General features: G+C 36.9%; 1 protein-coding gene across 5 annotated transcripts in view; it reads right to left on the reverse strand.

Annotated features, from left to right (window-relative positions):
- Positions 1-2,406: 2,406 nt before the first annotated feature.
- Positions 2,407-20,202, reverse strand: part of TRAPPC13 (trafficking protein particle complex subunit 13) — a 28,749-nt gene continuing 10,953 nt past the window's right edge. For 2 of the 5 annotated variants that reach the window (XM_057405494.1, XM_057405499.1), the window contains exons 5-13: positions 16,990-17,117; positions 16,782-16,854; positions 13,603-13,647; positions 10,196-10,213; positions 7,848-7,981; positions 6,481-6,679; positions 3,881-3,981; positions 2,827-2,977; positions 2,407-2,729 (exon numbers count right to left, since the gene is read on the reverse strand). In XM_057405494.1, the coding sequence (XP_057261477.1) occupies positions 2,625-2,729; positions 2,827-2,977; positions 3,881-3,981; positions 6,481-6,679; positions 7,848-7,981; positions 10,196-10,213; positions 13,603-13,647; positions 16,782-16,854; positions 16,990-17,117 (954 nt within the window). In that variant the 3' untranslated portion in view covers positions 2,407-2,624. The remainder of the gene's footprint in view (positions 2,730-2,826; positions 2,978-3,880; positions 3,982-6,480; positions 6,680-7,847; positions 7,982-10,195; positions 10,214-13,602; positions 13,648-16,781; positions 16,855-16,989; positions 17,118-20,202) is intronic. The other 3 variants (XM_057405495.1, XM_057405498.1, XM_057405497.1) reach the window with 3 other exon arrangements.

Genomic DNA, 20,202 nt, shown 5'->3' on the forward strand with positions numbered 1-20,202 from the left:
GGAGAGAAGCACTGCTCCTAGCATGTCTCCTGGTAAACTTCACTGTTCCTCTTACTGCTCTCTTTCATATTTTCACCTGCTCAAAGTGAGTTTTCCTAGCTTTGATACGGGGAACCAATAAATCCAGAGTGGGCTGGACAGCACTGCAGTCTCTCTCACACTCAGTTTATACTTACTTTGTGGCAGCTATCTTCATGCTACCAGTTACCTTTCTACTTTAAGACAGAAAAAAGTGTGAAGAACCTCTTGAGAGTTCTTAGAGAACAGCAAACTACAACAGTACTCAAAGGCTGGCTGCAGAAGTTGTACTGTCAAGTAAAATATAGCTTACTGGATTTATGGGAGAACTACCCCCAGGGTTAAATGGGATGAAGCATTGGTTAGTTACCTGAAAACTAGTCTTGAAATCATCTTTATAGAGTGGTAACTTTCTTTTCACATACTGATATGTTTAGGTTTAACTCCAGTATAGACAATATGTAACCAGAGTATTTACTAAAATACTGATGGCATTAGCTAACCCTTTAGGAATGTGCTACAACTGGCACACTACTTAACTTGTAAACATTCTGTTTCTTGTATATTAACAGAAAGGGCTTTATAGCCTAAATGAAAAGCAGTGAAACCAATAACAGGAGCTGCCATTACATGCTTTTCCACTGAAACCAGAAACAAGGGGATCATTTATACTAAAGTCTATTTTTCCTTGAATAGGCTAGATTGTTTCACAGTCATGCAATATGTCTTAATCACAGGGTGAGGAAAGAATCTTTTCCTGTGTAATAACTGCACTTTATTTTGCACTAAAATTTTTCATCCTAGATTGGGTGGTAAACCACACTCCCTAGAAATACTGCGTTAAGGTCAACTGCAGTTTATCATTCAACTAAGCAAATATGCATTTAACACTGAATTGGTTTTATATCATTACTGTTCCATCAGCATATAGGTGTGATAACTGTTAGAGAAGAAAATGTCTTGCCCTTGAATTGTGAACTCCTGTAACCTGTTTGCATGGGGGTATATTCTTTAAACTATGCCTGATCATAAAGATGCTTACTGAGAAATTCAGCTGAGAAAGTGTTTCAGTTGCACATTTGATTTTGTAGCAAGTCTGCAGCTTTGGACTCACATATTGTTTCAGAGCTACAGAAAGTCATACTAGACAAACAGCCTTTTGCTACCGTTTCTGTATCTCTCCTCCTACCTCTTGTTACCATACAGTTACATGTCCTTCAACTTGTGTCAGTTTAACTTGAAAATAGATTATAAATAAAGTTACTTACTTTTTTGTCTGGATAGTTGCGGTTTTACTGTTATAATTTGTTGATGTACTTACAGTAACAGGTAAATTGCATTCTTTAGTAAACTGGGGGGCAGCAAACATAAACATATTTTGGATGTGCAGGTCTAGTTTTAATTTATTTTCTTTGCAGTATTGACTCATTCTCTCGATTTAGTAAGCTGATCCTAAATTTATCCAATGTTTTGAAATTGAATTCTATACTTAAGGCTTTCCTGTGTATAAAATTAAGTGAAATAAGTCAAAAGTAAGGTTGCTATGTGCCAGTATGGTTGCCGAGAAACATGACAGGCCACTGGATAGAATCTTTCAACGCTAGTTAACTAGTAAAGCCAGTCACCATTTTCTGTAAATGGCTACCTTTAGGTGACCTTACATATTTCAGCCAAAAATTCTTCCATCTTTTGTCAAAACAAAGCCAAGGAAAAATACAGTTCAGTGCTTAACCAGGTCCTGAGTTCCTTCCTGCATATGCTTTGGAGAACTTGATCTAGGGCAGCCGTGCAGGTTTTTTTTTCCTAATTTTCTTAAAAATCCACTTAAATGCCTGTGGGGTGGGCAGAATAGTTTGCACCACCTCAGTTTAACAATATAAAATGCCCCAAGTTCTGCTTGGTTTCAGTTCTCTACTAATTGTGAAGCAGCATGCTTGTTCACGCCATGCCCTGTATGACAGGGACACACAACTCCTCACAAGGTTTGCTGTATTGCTGCTCTTTTCCAAAGACAAAGCTACAACCAGCACACGCTTTGGCTGATACTCTGCTGTGTAGCTGCTAGTGCTTCAGCAGTGCCAGCTGCACTCCCTCATCTCATGCCTGTATTGGTCTCTAGTTCATATGGTTATGCATGTACCATGCAAATACTCTGCTCTGCCAAGTACACAAAAGTGTTTCTTTTTAGGGGTTTGGATTCCAGGAATTTCTCTGTAAAAGGCCAGTTCCTTAAAACTGAAGCAGTTTTGTCAGAATCGCAATTTAAAACCTGTTTAAATAGTTTAAAAATAATTGAAACAACAAAAATAAGTACAAAGTGATACGGTTTCATATCAATCTCACCCCCTGACCAGAGTGATGTTAATGCAATGTAATCTGCTAGAGCTGCAGTTGATTCAAAGGCTTTATTTTCTGTAGACAGAATGCATATGCATGTTTTTGAAAGATGCAAGAATGTTCAGAAAATGCTCAGAGAAATGAAATAAGCAATAGTTAAATTTAGAGATATATAGGGATTTGGTTTTGCTTTTACACATTTTAATTTGATTCAGCTACTAAAACATCAAGAAAAAAAGAAAGCCCTTCAGCTGTACAGAAATTTTTCTTCAGCTTTGTTTGACTTCTGAAGAAACTACACAGACTTGTGCAATATCATCGTACTCGTATGTTCTCTTCAAAAATGTGTCTGTAAGTCTTAAGCCGGAGACACTCTAGAAAAGGAAAATATTTAAAAGAGTTGTTACTAGAAAGAATTACAAAGCTTATAAAACAGCTATTTTATAATGAAACTATGCTATAAAGACTTACTTGCAATCCCTGCACTGAAGACAACAATGTAAGTGCAAGATGGAGGGATGAGCTTGGGTGCAGCTTTCCAAGTTGCCTTCCTGAAACTCCACACCAGTGGATGGAATTTGTATTGCACATTTCTAAAACCAGATCCATAGTCCTTTCACTGCTAGAGGAAATCATAAATAAAATAAAATAAACCTGTGGGCCTTTTTTCTAAACACTCAAGTAAAAGCTGATTACTTTATTATTCAGGTTACTATTAATCAAGAATTTATGAATCATAAGGCATCAAGCAAGATTTATTCTGATGTGCAGTAATGCAGTTACATGTAGCTTTGTCTGACACAAGTGTCTGGCTACAGATTTAGCAGTACTGGATAGCATAATACTGCTCACACTTCGGATGGAAGACAAGGTTTTCATGAGAAGTATCTGCAGAACAGATATGTGCTTTAGTCCCTGGCTTCAACTTCTATTTAGAATTATTTTATGTATATGTCACTCTTGTATCCCTTCTATAAAGGGCTACTGTAGAGCCTAGTGTAAACACAGATCAAGTAAAATTATGAATAGAGACATACAAAAGACTACAGTGACAATGTCCAACAAGCATTAGGGCAGTGATGCAAAACTAGCCGTAAAATCAGACTGGATAGAAATGGCATTATTTATTCTGATAAAATTACCTGTAATTAAAAAAATCCTATGTAAACACTAGTTTTAGAGTTAGGTTACCTAATAAGAACCAAAATGATTTATGATTTAAATATGAGGTACAATCTTAAATAATACTGTGCAGCCAGTTCCATGTTACTCTACTAGAAATTTTTGGCAATCTCTTAGTTCAAATAGTATTAACGGATCACAATGGGAGGGGTGTTAATTGTTTCTTTGGGTTTTTGAAAATCACTGTAATCCAAAGTATGTCTTTCAAGTAGTTTCGTGTTGCTGTAACTCATAGTAAAGTCCAGATTCGAGTTGTTGCAGGAGAAAATACGGAAAGATGAAACGAAGACGGTGACAACTTACCCACTTAGGAAAAAGCACAAGAATCACACGACATCATTACCTGCAATTTGTTACTTTACATGTAATGTCAAAAGGTTCTTCCAAATTCACAGTGTCTGGTATTGTCTCCAGAGAAAGCCTTACATCACCATAGCCAGGAGCCTGAGAAGGTACAAGAGTGTATATTCTCAGATGCTGGATAGTGAAGTTGAAGTTTTTATTACTCAAGTTTTCATTTACTGCAACAAGATAGGAATAGAGGAATGTGAAGAAAGAAGATTGGCTCTTTGTGCTTTTGATTTTTACCCAGAACACAGCCCTGCTCCATCTACTACTGATCATCACGTTCTTGATAGATTTAACTATTAATTAGACAAGGATGATCTTTATTACTGAGTAAGTTTTTCAGATAGTTCACATCCTTAAAATTTGAATACCCATATACAGTTTCAGATCAGCTTCATTCTAAGACCTGTAGGCAGGTAACAAATATACTAAGGACAATGTAAGTATAGTTTTCCTGCATAAACCCACCACTGTTCCACATCCTAAGGAAGGAAAGATTGTTCATTCCCCCTGTCATTTCAGTCCACCAAGCCTCTGGCAAATAATTAACTGCCACCAATCAGAAATGCACTATATGACAGGTGGTAAGAAAAAAAGGGAAAAATTTGCCCTGCCTGACAACACTTAGTTGTGACATATGTGACAGGGTGCTGTACTAAAAGTTACATTTACAGCTTGATTAAAAGATATACCCAAAGAAATCCAGAAAGCCAGTGACTGACAGGCTGGGTACAGGCTATAGTCATACACAGTTCATTACAGACTGAAGACAGATGACATTTTAGAAAGCATATTAAATTGCATGTTAATGTGATCAAAGACATGTTAAACTGATGGAGACTTCAGACCAGTCAATCAGCTTAAGTTTGGAACCTTTCAAGAAGTAAAAGTAATTAGCCAGCATTAGAAAAAGGCACACATTTTCAGCTGCATTAGGTGACAGGAAGAACTCTACTTGAAAACTTATACCTAGTTCCCTAAACAATGCGTAGTTTTCCATAAGGTTAGAGTCTTCTTTTAAGAGACATAGTAAGAAAAAAAAACAACAAACAAAACAAACAAAAAACCCCAACAAAACCAACCAGCAATAAAAGCAGTATTTTATAGAGTCAGATTAGAAGCAATTCACCAAATCAAGACAAGGATCAGAGCAGACGAGAAGGCCTAAACCAGTACATCTCTGCTGGCTTTAACAATGAGCTGCAAGAACTGATGGCTAGAGGTAAAAGCCATACAGTAACCCCAAAAGGAGGAACATAGTTTTCATCAAAAAATAAGATTGCTCAGAGTATGGAATCAGCTAGACAATTCCTTGGTTGTGCTACTCAAGAGTAATGTTAAGATTACTTGGACTAGTCACAGTCTAGTCCTGGACTGAATGCCTATGAGCAGGTGAACCACCCATGGCACGCTGTGGACATGCATCTGCCTCATGTAGCATTGCCCCCCAAAAGAATGGCAGTTGTGAATTCTAAGACCGCTCCACAAAAACCTCCAAATTATGGTAGGAAATTACCCAGGTTACTTGTTTCAAAAGTGCATTACTGATCTGAACCAAACAATTTCAGAGGGGCATGGTACACGTAAAATTCTAGACCTATGGGGGAAACAATGATTATAAGACTAGTAAATTGATTAGGAGGAAAATGATGGAAGGTGAAAGGAGCCTAGAAATGAAATAATCTGACAGCACTTAAGAAGATGAGAGGGTGTTGCACTGCAGCTCAAAGGGGAATTAAAACCTAAACCTGTTTGCTGCTTTTCCAAAGACAAATGTTGCTCAAAATTCACAAAATAGCTCATGTTTCTCTATTAATCACTAGCACAAAACAATGATGGATGACTAAAACTAATCCTGGAATGTGGAAGTGTGTGAAATCACCCATGTTTCAAGTCTGATTCTCAAAGGTTCAACAAGAAGGGATGCCGAATGAGAGAATACTGATTTAGAGAGAGGAGGTAGGGAGAAATCTGTCTTTAAAGAGAAGCAATAAGAAAGATCAGTTGAAAATGAGAGTTTGTTAGTTTAAAAACAAGTTTCAAATTAACAGGAGTAACTAAGCTTAGGAAAAAGGGCAGTTTCTAATTTGATGAATTTATACAAATACTTAACACCTCAATTAAAAACAAAGAGAACTCTTAGGAGCTTAGCCATGAATTCTAGGATCCAAATTTGCTTGCCTAGTTCCAAGCCATAGTGATCTCCATATAGAATTGCTTAATTTACTAGACTATAGGGCAGGGAGAAAGACACAGCAGAGGCAGAAACCCAGTTACAAGCTTTATAAACTTCGACTAAGATTCAATTTTCAAAGCTTTTTTACTTCTCTCCTGTATTACACCATCCTCAATTCAAAAGATGCAATTCAGGTTTATGTATTAGAGTAGACAGACTGTGCAGCTGACTTCAGCAAGCTAGTACTTATGACTTAGTAATTATGACTTAATGAAAAATTCTAAATCAGAATAGAAAAATCAAAACTGTGGACATGAAAGGTAAGTAGTATAGACTATGTCCTATAGACAAAAACTGTTAATCAAAATGAAAATGTCTGTATGAATTAGGGAGCGGACTGGTGCTTAAGTTAAACGTACCATTCTTTGGAGCTGGCTAGTTTGCAGCCTTCCTCGTTCACCCAGATTAGTCTTCCACACAATGTCTAGTTTACCAATCACTGTTACACCTTTTATTACTCCAGCCTTCTCTGCAAATTCTTGCTTTGGTTTTAGGCAGTATAAGTATTGACGTGTATCCATAGGTTGTAAATAAGTTCTTGAGCCAAAAGTAGACTCACTAAAAGGGGAAAAAGAATGCAAAACAAGTTCTTAATTATAAGTTATTTTGAAGAAGATTTAGGAAACCAACCTTTTTACCCCATCCCTCACCAGTCTTACTCTGTGTGTGTGTCTATATTTTATTCATGGCAAAACACAGAATATTCTTTTTCCACAACAGAAAACAATTCTGTAACTTACATAGCATCAAGGATCAAGGTGGAAAAAAAAACCCAAAAACTATTCATCTGAGCCGGAGAGAAAGGAAATGGAAATCCATTTTGCTAAATTTATTATCTGGCATCTTAGCACTTAAGCACAACTCTAGTAATTTTCCTCCTACTATTTGGTTCCCTCCCAGTAAATCTCAGCGTCCTGAGTCTAAGAGTCCCATTCAGGACAAGAACCATGACAGCAGCTGCAAACATTTGTAAGGACAATGCTCCAGTACGCTGTAGGCAAACCCTTCAACAGACAAGGAGAAGTGAGAATTTTCACTTCAGTCCCCATCACATAAGCACCCAAATACCACCTGCTCCAAAAACTCCAAAAGCAACTGCAACAGTTAACTTCTGCCCAGACATCACAAGCTTTTGTATCCAAAACAGTTTATTGAACACAGTAGACAAATTCTTCTGGTATTTGGTATTTTACTGATACTAAATGACATTTATTTCAGCATGACAATTATTTTGTATTTTAAAATCCTATAAAGGCATTCACTGATTCATCTTGACTGCTGCCTTGCTAGATCTTGATTAGAACAATTGAAAACGGTCTACTAGAAGGAACCAGTGACAAGTCAAATGGTCCTATAAGCCTAAATATGTACACACAGATCAAATCAGAACCAGATGTGGGCTAAATTTTAAACAGGAGATCCTGAAGTAGTATGTTTTCATGTTACCATGTCATCCATGTTACAATTTTTTTGAGGATAATTTGTATTAGAGGATTAAGCTGAGGATTTCTCTACTAGATAGAATTACAAAGTTTTAAGAATAGTTTATAGAAAAGAAAACTGTAACAGCTTTTCTAGTTGGTACATAACAGGAATTAGATTTTTTAATCAAGCAAAGTGGTACAGTCCTTTCATTTCAGACAACTCACCAACTCTAATGCTTGCATTTCATGAAACCATTAATACAAAGAATTTCAAAGTCAAAATATCCTGAATGGGAACATACCTTTCCCCTGCTGTATTAACTGTGTTCAGTTCTGCAACATTATACATCATAGATGGTTCTAAAGAAACCTTCTCCATAAACATTGGAGAGGTAGTGATATTCTGAATCTGAGCTTCCAGAAACACTTCATCTGTCTGGAAAAAACAAAGTGCAAGTTCATGAAAATCTGATTAGAGTTATTAAAAAGAGTAGACAGTCCTTTTGTTAAAAAAAATAATAAAGTCACATGTGTTTAGTTCATGCCTGCAAATCAAATTAATTAACGCAAGAAAACACCTTAATCCCAGTTACAACAGGAGCAAAAGTGTTAGTCAACAGGTACCTCACCAAACAATGGATGTGGGATAATTTCACTATGTTCTAGCTATTGCTTATTTGTAATGCATCAGATCACCATTTCCCAAGACTTTCACCGAAACTCAATAGCAACCCAAATTTTAATCCAGATTATAAAAAAAAATAAATAAGAGTGGTAAGGAATTACAGTGCACAACAACATGCCAAGCCAGATTACTAGTGCGTTATGCTGTATAAAAAAAAAAATTAAAGTAAGACTGTTTAACTGAAGTAAAATAGTTCAGGTGCATGCTTTGAGATTTTATGATTATTGCAAAACTGATGTACTGGATAAAAAGCAAAAACCAGCCTTATCTCTCACTCAGCTGCATCATGCCAATGGTTACCAGTATTATATGCATCCAACAATTTAACTGGTGCTTTACCTTTAAAATGGCCTATGTTTGTTATGGACATGTCTGTTAAATGAACCTAATGCCTGAGGATGGCATATATGAGGACCAATTCTAGTACATGAATAAAAGCCACAGACTGTTAAGCTTCAGAAGCTGAAAAAACACGGAACTAAAGGTGGGTTTGCACCACTGTTTCTGTGGAATTGCAGATGAGTGATGTCACTTTGCAGCTCTAAAATCTCAGGACAGGGTAATTATGGAAAGCTCAGTCTGTTAGAGATATGAGACCCTGAAAGGAAAAACAAAACCAAAAAAAGTGCCAATTTAAAAAAAAGGGTGTATGTGCACCAAATCTGATTTACAAGAGTTACCAATTCAGGCAGTTTGGCTAGATGATTGTTACAGATCCCTTCCAACTGAAATATTCTGTTCTATAAATTCAGTATGAAGAAGTATTTTATTATGATAGAAAAAAAAGTATTTTCATGGGGAAGGTAGAAGGAAGTTCACAGTTTCTTTTTAATCATTGTGAACAAATTATTTCACTGTAGAAATGGAGTCCTGCTTGTGAATTACAAAATAAAAGTGTGCAAAATAGTAAAAAATTTGTAGGCTCAAAAGGCATTGCTTTACGAGAAATACAGAATGGTACTGGAAGTATTTGTTGTGCCTTATAAACACGTTAAACACAAACCAGATGATAACATATATATATTACTATATATATGTATATATATAGTAATGAAAACTGTGCCAGCTCCATGGGTTACAGACAGACCTCACACCTGAAGAAGGAGCTGAAAATAACTCCAACTAATATATGGCTCTCAGTAATCATTGATACTAGCACCTGACTGTCACATAAATTGATATGATTTATATCCCAAAAATCCATTGCTCAAAGTGTCCATTTACCCAAATTTAGTTGTTTTCAATGCAGCAACCATAGGCAGAAATTTAGAAAAAGCTAATTTGGAAAGGATAAGAAAAATCAAGCAGCATAATGAAAAAGCAAGTTAGTCTTTTGTTATTCCTAAATTGGTTTAGTATTACATTTTAAAAACAAATGAATACTTAAGTACTTCAGATGAATGCAGCTGATTTAAATACAAGGCACACCTTAAAGTGAAATCAGATTGCAGAAGTACCATACTAGGTCATCAGCTGTCACATGCAGTTAAAAGTTGGAAAGTGCAGTTTCCAGCTAGCGAAAGGAAGGAAAAACATCCAACTGCTGCTCTCTCCTCAAACCCACTGTTCTCCAGCAACTACATGTGAAAAGTTGCGTCACAACTTACATAAGCCATGCTGTAGTAAACCCTACATTTCTCTGGGTTAAATGCAGGAAAATTTTAGAAGAGATTAACTCCCATTTTCAAACAATGCTTCTAGACAAATTTGGTAAGATATTTTACAGGAGGACCTCCATAAGCAAGAGTCTGTAATAATCAACTTCTGGTTTCAACAATGGGTATTAAAGAAAGAGCTAACCATTTAAATGATTAGCTGCACACATAAAGATGAGAAAACACGAGTTCGTGATATGCAGAACAGACATTGCTTTTCCATTATGTTTTTAAAAGAATGTCAATAAGCACAGAGACAGATAGGCAATTAAAAAAGCATACATATTTATAAAAAAAAAATAAAAATTACCACAGAACTGAGGTCACTCTAATGGGAAAATAAAAAAAGAACACATTAGAGAAATTAGGGTTAAATGTTAAAGAAAAAGGAGGCTAACTTTCAAACAAAATGCATTTCTGCATTTTTTTTGCACCATCTAAATAAGATAGCATTAGTAAGACAGAAACGTAAATAAAAATGGATGCAAACAAGGATGACAACTACGTTTCTAATAAGTTATAGCTAGTATGGTTACATGGTTTACTAGCTTTGCTTCAGAACCAATCCAAAGTAGAGCCTAAGGCACACAAGTCACAGATAAGATACGGTAGAACAAACTGACCCCCAAACAAGAGTTAGTTTTTCAGCAAGTTTAAAGTTTGTCCTGAATTTAAATACATGCAATGGTTGCACATGAAATAGAAAAACAGTCCTTGTGATTTTACAGATAATTTGAAGTATCCACATGTATAAGGTCTCAAAAATAATGTGGTAATGTTTTCTAGCAAAGCTACAATACTGCATCTTATAATAAAATCTGGTATAACATAATCAGGAAAAACTCTTTTTTGAATATCAGTCATTAAAAAAAAACCAAGTTTAATTGCACCCTTTGTTTTCCTAAGTGTCTGTGTATTTGTCTCCCTATGTATGTTTACAGGAACAGAACCTTTTCCAGAACCTTTTCCAAGGCACACCAAATATGAGTGAGAGATTTTATATAGACCAGGGCAGGTAATTCATTCTCAGGATTGCAGCAGGGTGAGACAAAACAGGGCATGTGTTCTATGCACAAATTTCAGTGATCAACTTGATTTGGATGCTACTGCAATATAAGCAACAAGCAAGAAAATCAAGGTTCAGTGTCATTCCTTGTCTTAGAAAAAAATGAAATTATGGATTATTATTTCCAGCAGAAAATAATTTTAGTTACAGACTTTATGAACAGGTAGCATCACATCTCTAATATTAGTGGTAACAGTTTAACTGGTTAGTCAACCTTTGAAGAGCTTTAGTTAACTGACATATACTAATTTCATTTTTTTTCCCTTCTCCCAAGAATAACAATCTTTGTTACTATTCAGGATGAAGTTCTTGGTGCTTTGACAGCAATATAATATCACACACAGCATCTAAACAAAGACTTATTTCTGTTTTTTTCTAATTGTATTTGACTTCTGTGGCCACAACACATAGAAGAATTTTATATACTTTAAGAAATCAAATATGAATAGTACTATATCAGTGTGCTAGGCAAATGAAAGTTGATCAGATAATATAATCCAAAATCTTAAAAAAAAAAAAAATTAATCAGTTGTATGGATACTATGATAATGGAAGTTGCATAAATTCCTGAAGAGGAAGAACAAAGGCATCAAAGCAGCCTTTAAAAATGTTTACACAGTGGGGGAGGGGATGAAACAAAACAAACAAATCCCCACAAATACAGACACCAAAGCTTCTCATAGATCTTTATTATGAGGAATCAGTGGCTAATTGAAAATTAATTTTATTAAGTCCCTTATCAAGGCCGGTCAGTAAAATAATTTTGTAAGGCAAGCATATTTTTAACTATATCAGACCTTCTGACCACAATTTACTTTAAAAAGTTTTTATTTCCATTATTCCCATTCATTACGAAGTGTTTCAGCACAAAACAAAATTTATACATGAAGTATGGAGAGACAGCAACATTTAATTTATCTGTTCCTCTTTCCCCTACCACATATTTTCTAATAATTTTGTTTGTTCCCAGAGGAATTACTTAGTTTCTTAGAATTATTTTTATTCTTAAATCACAGCAGAAGACATTTCCAGACATTCCCGTTTATGGATAATACTAGTTCTATAAAGCACTTAACCAGAGGTATGTGCTTATGTTCCAACCCTACTTGGATATCTCACGCCTGGTCAACCTCAGGATTGAAGCCTGTGGCCTAGACACATGTACCAAGTTATTTTTAGGAAAATGTTTTTCTGTTTTCCTCAGAACTATGATATTTACATCACTTATGACCTATGCCTTGATTTAGCCTCCCTCTAAATAAATTACAGGCTATATATTAAATGTCTCATAATTTACATGCTATTCATTCACAGCACAGAGAAAAACTTTATGGAAAATTTCCTGCACAATTCTGAACAAGAAAAATCTTTGTATCCGGAATCCTTATTTGTAAAGCAGAAATTCTTATCTGTTATTTTTCCCCACTGTTTTCTTTATCAATATTGATGTCAGGGAAGGAAAGAAATATACCTGACACATCTCTACAGCCATAGTCTTGTGTGATGAACCCCAAGCGTGGCTGTGATGGAGATAACTAGAACAATTTAGCAACTCTCTCTTTTCTACATGCAAATTCATAGCACATCTATCTGCTGAGTTAAGAAAAAACAGGGAAGCAAGATATTTTCTACTTAGCTTAACAAAGTTCTTTTTCAAATTGCCAAAATACCATGCATTTAGCTTCTCCTCTCACTGACACTTTAGTTGTTTTTCTCTTGTCTACTGCAACATAAAACACCTACAGCTTCACTTTACTTTTTAAGGTATTCCAAACTGTTTAAAAATACTAATGAAGGTTTTCAACCAAATGACTACTGTAATAGCTGCCTACGTTTCAGGGATTATGGAAGAAGTTTAATACTCATAATGGAAGCTCTCAATGTACTCTGCAAGTATCAGTCTGAACTTTGTGCAAATAATACAGACTACTGTGCTTACAAAATTAAGCTACTCACTCACCATCACAAAGGAGGTAAGTAATAATGATGGAAACAAATGTTCTAACTTCTGATGTATTGAGATAATGATGGAAACCAATGTCCTAACTTCTTATGTCATGAGATACTGTGGAAGTTTATACAACAAACCTATATAATACTTGCATTGACAAGTAATGTATGTCTACAAATAAAATGAACGCTGCATGTAATTTCTAAGACTTTCTACTATCTGTGCCACCTTCAGTCAAAATTCTTTTCATAAACAGCCAAACAGCTAAGTATGCACAAATAAATACATAAGGCACATATAATATCATTTAGTTTTGAAGCACTGTGTGTAACCACCACAAGCCTAAAAAATAACATTTTCTCAATGTAAGTAAGACCCTTCTGTTTGATACTTTCTGCTTCCCTAACCTGGTAGATTTTTATCTCCTTTATGAAAAATTAATCACCCTTACAGTAAGTACTCTATCAGCCTAAATATATGAGCAATAACTGAAAGTATTTGAGTTTATGGGAAAGTGGAAAATACGCAAAACTGGCAATTACATGAAGGTGTGACATGTCCACCTAATTTTTTCCTTTTAAAACTGATTATCTTCCTCAGAAAGGTGTACTTAAGAAGCTCTTTGAATTTAATCTAACCACCTAATGTGAAGTAATAAACCCAGCACACCAAAACGAACCCAGATACACACAGCTCTCACCTCAGCATTGTAGAATTTGGTTTTCACATCTAGTGGTTTAAGAACCTGAATGAAACGGAAAAAAGACAGATTAACAATTGGTTTCTCAGACAACTTCAGCTAACTGTTTATAAGTGTCAAGATCTTTACAAAAGTGTTATTTTTTTTTTGACCTTGCATAAAACAGGTGTATAATGAAATATATGATACAATCAGCTAAAACCTCACAGTTCAGCATATACACTTGCTGCTTCTTATTTGCACACTTGATTGCTTTGCTGCTAAGCAGCTTTCTCAGACTGAAAACAAATACTCCTCCACCTAAGCACTGGCCTCATTCAAAACTAGACAAATCCAGTGCACTAAATAGATCTATGTCTTTAAAGCAGCGCTACATCCATCTTGTATCCCGAAGTGGTCTGCACTTGCATTCAAGAGCGAGCAGGAACAATTTGCAAGTCCTTTAGTGTTTTGCAGCAAAAGTTGCTGAGAGCTTCTCTAAAACCAGAGAACTGTTCATATGATTAGCTTAAGTAACAAACCATTATTAGGCTTCACTTTCTTCTAGAAAGCACAACTGTTATAAGCAATAAAAAAGCCAATAAACCACTTCAATCACATGAGAATAAATCAGCAAAAGAAAACAATTTGATGATATGAAAGGTGATAGTAAAGCATTGGCTCTTAAGTGCTTGAATTTTGTACATAAATCCATTATAGTTAACATATTCAAATATGAAATAAATATACACTGATGTAACAGAAATAAATAATCTTCAGTAATACTTATAACAAAACAAATTTCAAGTATCTTGCCAAATTTATTTCCCTTTATTCAGGGAAAATTTTCTTTTGTTTGCATGTAAGTGCAGTGCACCCTGAGACACCCCTAAAAAGTTTCAAGTTGTGAACAATTTTTTTAGCCCTGAAGAATTCAAGATTAAAAAGTATTCTTCAAAGAGATTTTTGCATTATAACAGGTGTAATGTTCAACTCTTTCAAGTAATCATAACCATCTCTCTCTGTAATGAGAAAAAAAGAAGTCAAAATTTTAATTTAGGTTTTTGTTGGTGAAGTGTTTTTTCCCACCAAATATTTTGCTTCAGTGAGCTTTTTACTAATTTCCCTAAAGGCTGATATTTTTTTCTCTTTGATAAAGAAAATCTTTCCATTCATTCCAGTAAATTTCAAGCGGCATTCCAGTAAAAATAATTATTGTGAGGTTCACACACATCCTCCCCTCAAATCTGAACAATAACCAAACCCTAGAAAGAATCATTTCTTTTCATATAAGCATAATGGTGTCAATTACTCAGGAAGCTTTGGAACAAAAAGGCACTCTACATCAGCATGAAACTACATATAATGGTTGCAAAAGAAGCTGTTTAAAACTAACTGTAACACCAGTTCAACTTAAAAGATCCTAGAAAATATGAGTGAAAAAGTTAAGAATCTATAAAAGAGAAGATGGTGGGGTTTTTTTTGTTATAAAGCAGTTGGTGGCACCTCAGACACTAGCAGACAGCAATTCACATTGTAAAGACCTTGTTCAGTTTTCTGTAACATTTCTTGCTGCTTGTTCTCTGATTTTTTAGCTGTTGTCCCCATGTAATATAGAAAAAAAACAAACAAAAAGCCAAACCAACCAACCAACCAACCAAACCACAACCAAAATTGCTCAGTGAAGCTTTTTTCTCATAATGAATCAGAGAGTATTTATAAAATGGGTTAAAGCATATGTGTACTTTTTGAGAAGCTTTTATGACTCCTTCTTTGAAGGAAGAGCTTCAAATGTGACAGATAACTGGCCTTACCTATTTTGACATTAAAGTTGCTTGTGCTGGATTAAGCTAAAAACCAGGAATTACAATATGCATGTAGACCCCTGAAAAATGTGCACAAATAAGCTTCCATATCAAATCTAAAGGAGACAAACTGACATGTTGAACAAGGCTCTGGCAATAGCAAAGTTAGGGATGGGAAAGGAGATGTGAACTGGAAATGTGTATGGGTACATTAGTGATTAGAGAAAGCCTAGAGGGGACAGAGGGACAGAATACTGAGATCCTGGGGACAAAAAATGGAAAAATGGAAAGGGAAACCATTTTACAAAAAGGGCAAGCAAAACACACAAAGATGAAACTCGGCTTCATTAAAGATGAAGAAACACTGAAGAGTTTCTGAGTTCAGAGAAAAGTGCAACACAAAAATTGATATGAAATGATTTTCCCTAGAATTGTCTGGAAACACCTTTGACTAGCCATACCTGCCATTTCAAGGCCCACAGGTAATAACAGCACTCAGCTGTCTTTTGTAGTGCATGGCAATTTGGCCTTCTAAAGACTGAAATCTTTTTTTTTGAAGTATATAGAATACTGTAGAATACTACAAAAGAGTAAAAGTAAATCACCTGCATTATGCAAAAGATACAGGTCCCAGTTACATAATGCTCCTGCATTGCCAGACATGAGAGTATCTAAAAATGTATTTAGTAAAGCATGTCACTGAATCCTTCATTCTAGGGGAAAGAGCCCACAGCTATCCAAATCTCAGCATATTTCTCTAAAAAATAAACACCCATTAAATACACAAATCAAATGGACTTTCCTGCCAGAACTAGTCTACAGACAACAATTTCCTGCCTTTTTCAGTTACTCTAATTTCAAGTCTTGAAGTTTGTGAAGTGGAACAAAAGGTTTCAACTCCACCAATTACTTATTAGTCAGATGTAACACATCAGACTTCTTTTCTTAGTTTCTTTTAAACACCCAGCCACTAAATTCCAGTGTATGAAATGCTATACACATGAGAAGAAAAAACAAAATTTTACCATCTAACCTCAAAGGTTAAAATGTGTCAAGGAGCAAACAATACCTGTTCTCTTGTTCCATTTAAAAATAACCAGGATGCTGGCTGCTATAAAAACTTGTGTTTGTTTTTTTTTCAGAGTAGAGTTTTCTTTCTCATTAAATCAATAAAATTCATAATATGTAATATTTATTATTTCTCAAATGTTTAATTATACAGCAATTAGAAATTACCAGCTCATATGAAATTTACAGCAACGGTTATGGGATTACTTTTAAAAGTCAAAACAGATTTTTAGTAAGTAAAAGTGCTTTGAAGTATCAAATATTTTAAAATGGGTTTTCCAGATTCACCCACTTATTAAAAGTAGAGTAGAATACTTTGTGCAATACCTGAAATTTGAAGAACTTTCTGAAGTACATCTTCTCTCCTGTCTGCGTAGTGTAACTTACTGCACAAACTAGGCTGAAAGAAACAATTTTTAAGAAGTAATTTGAATTACTTAAATTTTGTGCCTATATCAAAGCAGCAACAGAACAGCATGCATGTGCTGCAGTTTCATTTAAGCTCATTTAATCATAGAAAAATTTAAAACTTTACATGTGTGTTCCTATTTCCTTTACTTCATGATGAATCACATCATCAATGCAACAGTCAGGTTTAAGTTCTGCCACTGCAGCACTAGAAGCTGAAAGGTTCAAGCGCTGAGAACTTGTCTGAAGATCAGCCTGGGGACAGAAAACCAAAGTACTGGTTAGAACTGCAACTCATTAAGCAATTTAAAGAAGAATAACTTACGTCATCAAGTACTAAGTTTCACTGAGCATTATATACCCTACATGCTTTATATACATAATGTAAGTTATGATGATGATGAGTTATTTGTCAAAGCTAAAGACAAGTTCTAAAATACATATATATAAACAGTCCAATCCTTTCACATGCACCTTATAAAATCTCTATTTACTTTTACATTGAGTTCCACAATGACTTCTCGAATTTATATTCTCGAAGTATTATTTGTTCAGCCCAAAGTAAAATACAAGCCAATGCATGATTTACAGAGACTCGCTTTGATGACCTCATTGTGAGTCCAAGTAAGCAAATATAACTCATTTTTTTGGTTGTGGAAGTTTTATTACACCAATTCTCCAGAGCAGCTTTATAATTGTCCTGGGTTCAGCAGCAGCAGTCATCGTAGCAGTAGTAGCAGTAGCATCAGGGGAGCAAGCGAGCGGCTGTGTGGTTCTGAGTTACTGGCTGGGCTTAAAGTTGTTGCTCTTGATCTCACAGTTTCAGCATGTTGTGCCTTACTTACAGCCAGTTTGCTGTTCTAGTGCTTATTGGCTGGGTGGCCTGGGCTAAGGTTCTTGTTTCACTGTACTTTGTGGTAATGGCTTGTAATAAAATACTCACTGATCATGAAACTGATCTAGCTTGCATTCCCAGTGTGTGTTCCCAGACCTCTATATTTTGGGAGGTATATAATGGAAGTGTTTAGCAATTACACATTTTTTTTTCCTCCTTGGGTGGTCAACCTATGAAGGAGATATTCCCTCACATTCCCAGTTCCCCCACCAGACTGTTTACAGCATCATTTTAGAGTTCTGAAAGTTTTGAATGGCCTTTGGGTACCCTTGAGACCTGTCTGTTGATTGTGATGGGGATCACCATGTTGGCACACATACAGAGTGTGTTTTACCAACGACCATTTCGCCTGATCTCAAAAGTTAATCAGAGTTGGGTTAGATGACAATATAGGAGGTCCAAGGGATTTTCCCAGAGGCTGGACAGCCATGAGTGGCAGGGTGTGTGGGACAGTATGGGCAAGTATCTAGGGCACTAGGCCGCTCCAGTGCTTTGGAATTGCACCACTGAACAAGTGCAACATCCAGAAAACTTAGTAAAACACTTAAATGAGGTTTGTTGTCATCCTGGCCATACCAGAGAGGGGCAAATCATGGCAACGTGCTGGGGCTTGGCCTATGCTTACCAGGACCTTCAAAGTGAAAAAAAATCTCTGCGACTGATGGCAAAGCAACAGACAATGCAGCTACTCCAAGCACAGCAACTACACCAACCCCAGTGACAAGTACAGCAGCTACACCAACCACAGTGACAAGTACAGCAACTACACCATCCCCAGTGACAGGTGCAGCAACTACACAAACCCTAGTGACAAGTGCAGCAACAACAGACAATGCAGCTAATACAATTTCAAGCACAGCAACTACACCAACCCCAGCGACAAGTACAGCAGCTACCCAAACCACAACAGCAACAGACAATGCAGCTGCTGGTGCTACTCAAACCACAAGCACAGCGGCTGCACCAACCATGACAAGAGACACTGGCAGCCTATGAAGGGGTTCAAGCTGCTTCAGGAGTGATTGGCACTAAAGCACAGCTCCTCCTGGCACCCCAGTTGTCCGTGCTGAGCTGGATGTTCAAAGGCAGGGTCTCCTCTACACATCATGCACCTGATGCTACATGGAGTAAGTGGGCTGCGCTAATTAGACGAGCTCAAACAGGAAATCCCAGTCGTCCAGAATTCTAGAAGTCATCATGGGCTGGACAGAGAGCAAAGATTTTGGAATGTCACCAGAGGAGGAGGTGATGCATGCTGAAGAGGCCCCACCATACAATAAACTGCCAGAAAGTGGAAAGCAGTATTCCTTGTTTACTGATGGGTCCTGCTGTATTGTGGGAAAGCATCGGAGATGGAAGGCAGCCATATGGAGTCCTTGATGACATGTTGCAGAAACTGCTGAAGGAGAGGGTGAATCGAGTCAGTTTGCCGAGGTGAAAGCCATCCAGCTGGCCCTGGACATTGCTGAACGAGAAAAGTGGCCAGTACTTTATCTCTATACTGACTCATGGATGGTGGCAAATGCCCTGTGGGGGTGGCTGCAGCAATGGAAGCAGAGCAACTGGCAACACAGAGGTAAACCCATCTGGGCTGCTGCACTGTGGAAAGATATCGCTGCCAGGGTGCGAAACCTGGTGGTGAAGGTACGTCATGTAGATGCCCATGTACCCAAGAGTTGAGCCACTGAGGAACACCAGAACAACCAACAAGTGGATAAAGCTGGTAAGACTGAAGTGGCCCAGATGGACTTAGATTGGCAATATAAGGGTGAATTATTTTTGGTCCGGTGGGCCCATGACACCTCAGGCCATCAGGACTGAGATGCAACATATAGATGGGCTTATGATTGAGGGGTAGACTTAACAATAGACACTACTGCCCAGGTTATTCATGAGTGTGAAACATGTGCTGCAATTAAACAAGCTAAATGGTTAAAGCCTCTTTGGTATGGAGAACGATGGCTGAAGTACAAATACGGGGAGGCCTGGCAGACTGACTGTATCACACTCCCACCAACCCACCAAGGCAAGCGCCAGGTGCTTACCATGGTGGAAGCAACCACCGGGTGGCTGGAAACATACGCTGTGCCCCATGCCACTGCCCGGAACACCATCCTGGGCCTTGAGAAACAGATTTTGTGGCGACATGGCACCCCAGAGAGAACTGAGTCAGACAATGGGACTCATTTCCAGAACAACCTTGGGCCAAAGAGCATGGCATTGAGTGGGTATATCACATCCCCTGCCATGCACCAGCCTCTGGGAAAATCGAACGGTACAATGGGCTGTTAAAAACTACACTGAGAGCAATGGGTGGGGGAACTTTCAAGCATTGGGATACACACTTACTAAAGGCCACCTGGTTGGTCAATACCAGAGGATCTGCCAACAGGGCTGGCCCAGCCCAAGTCAGAACTTTCACATACTGTAAAAGGGGATAAAGTT

The sequence above is a fragment of the Pezoporus wallicus genome, unplaced genomic scaffold, assembly GCF_028554395.1.
Source record: "Pezoporus wallicus isolate ANWC-B61680 ecotype Strahan unplaced genomic scaffold, APGP_CSIRO_Pwel_v1 scaffold_2696, whole genome shotgun sequence".
Lineage (NCBI taxonomy): Eukaryota > Metazoa > Chordata > Aves > Psittaciformes > Psittacidae > Pezoporus > Pezoporus wallicus.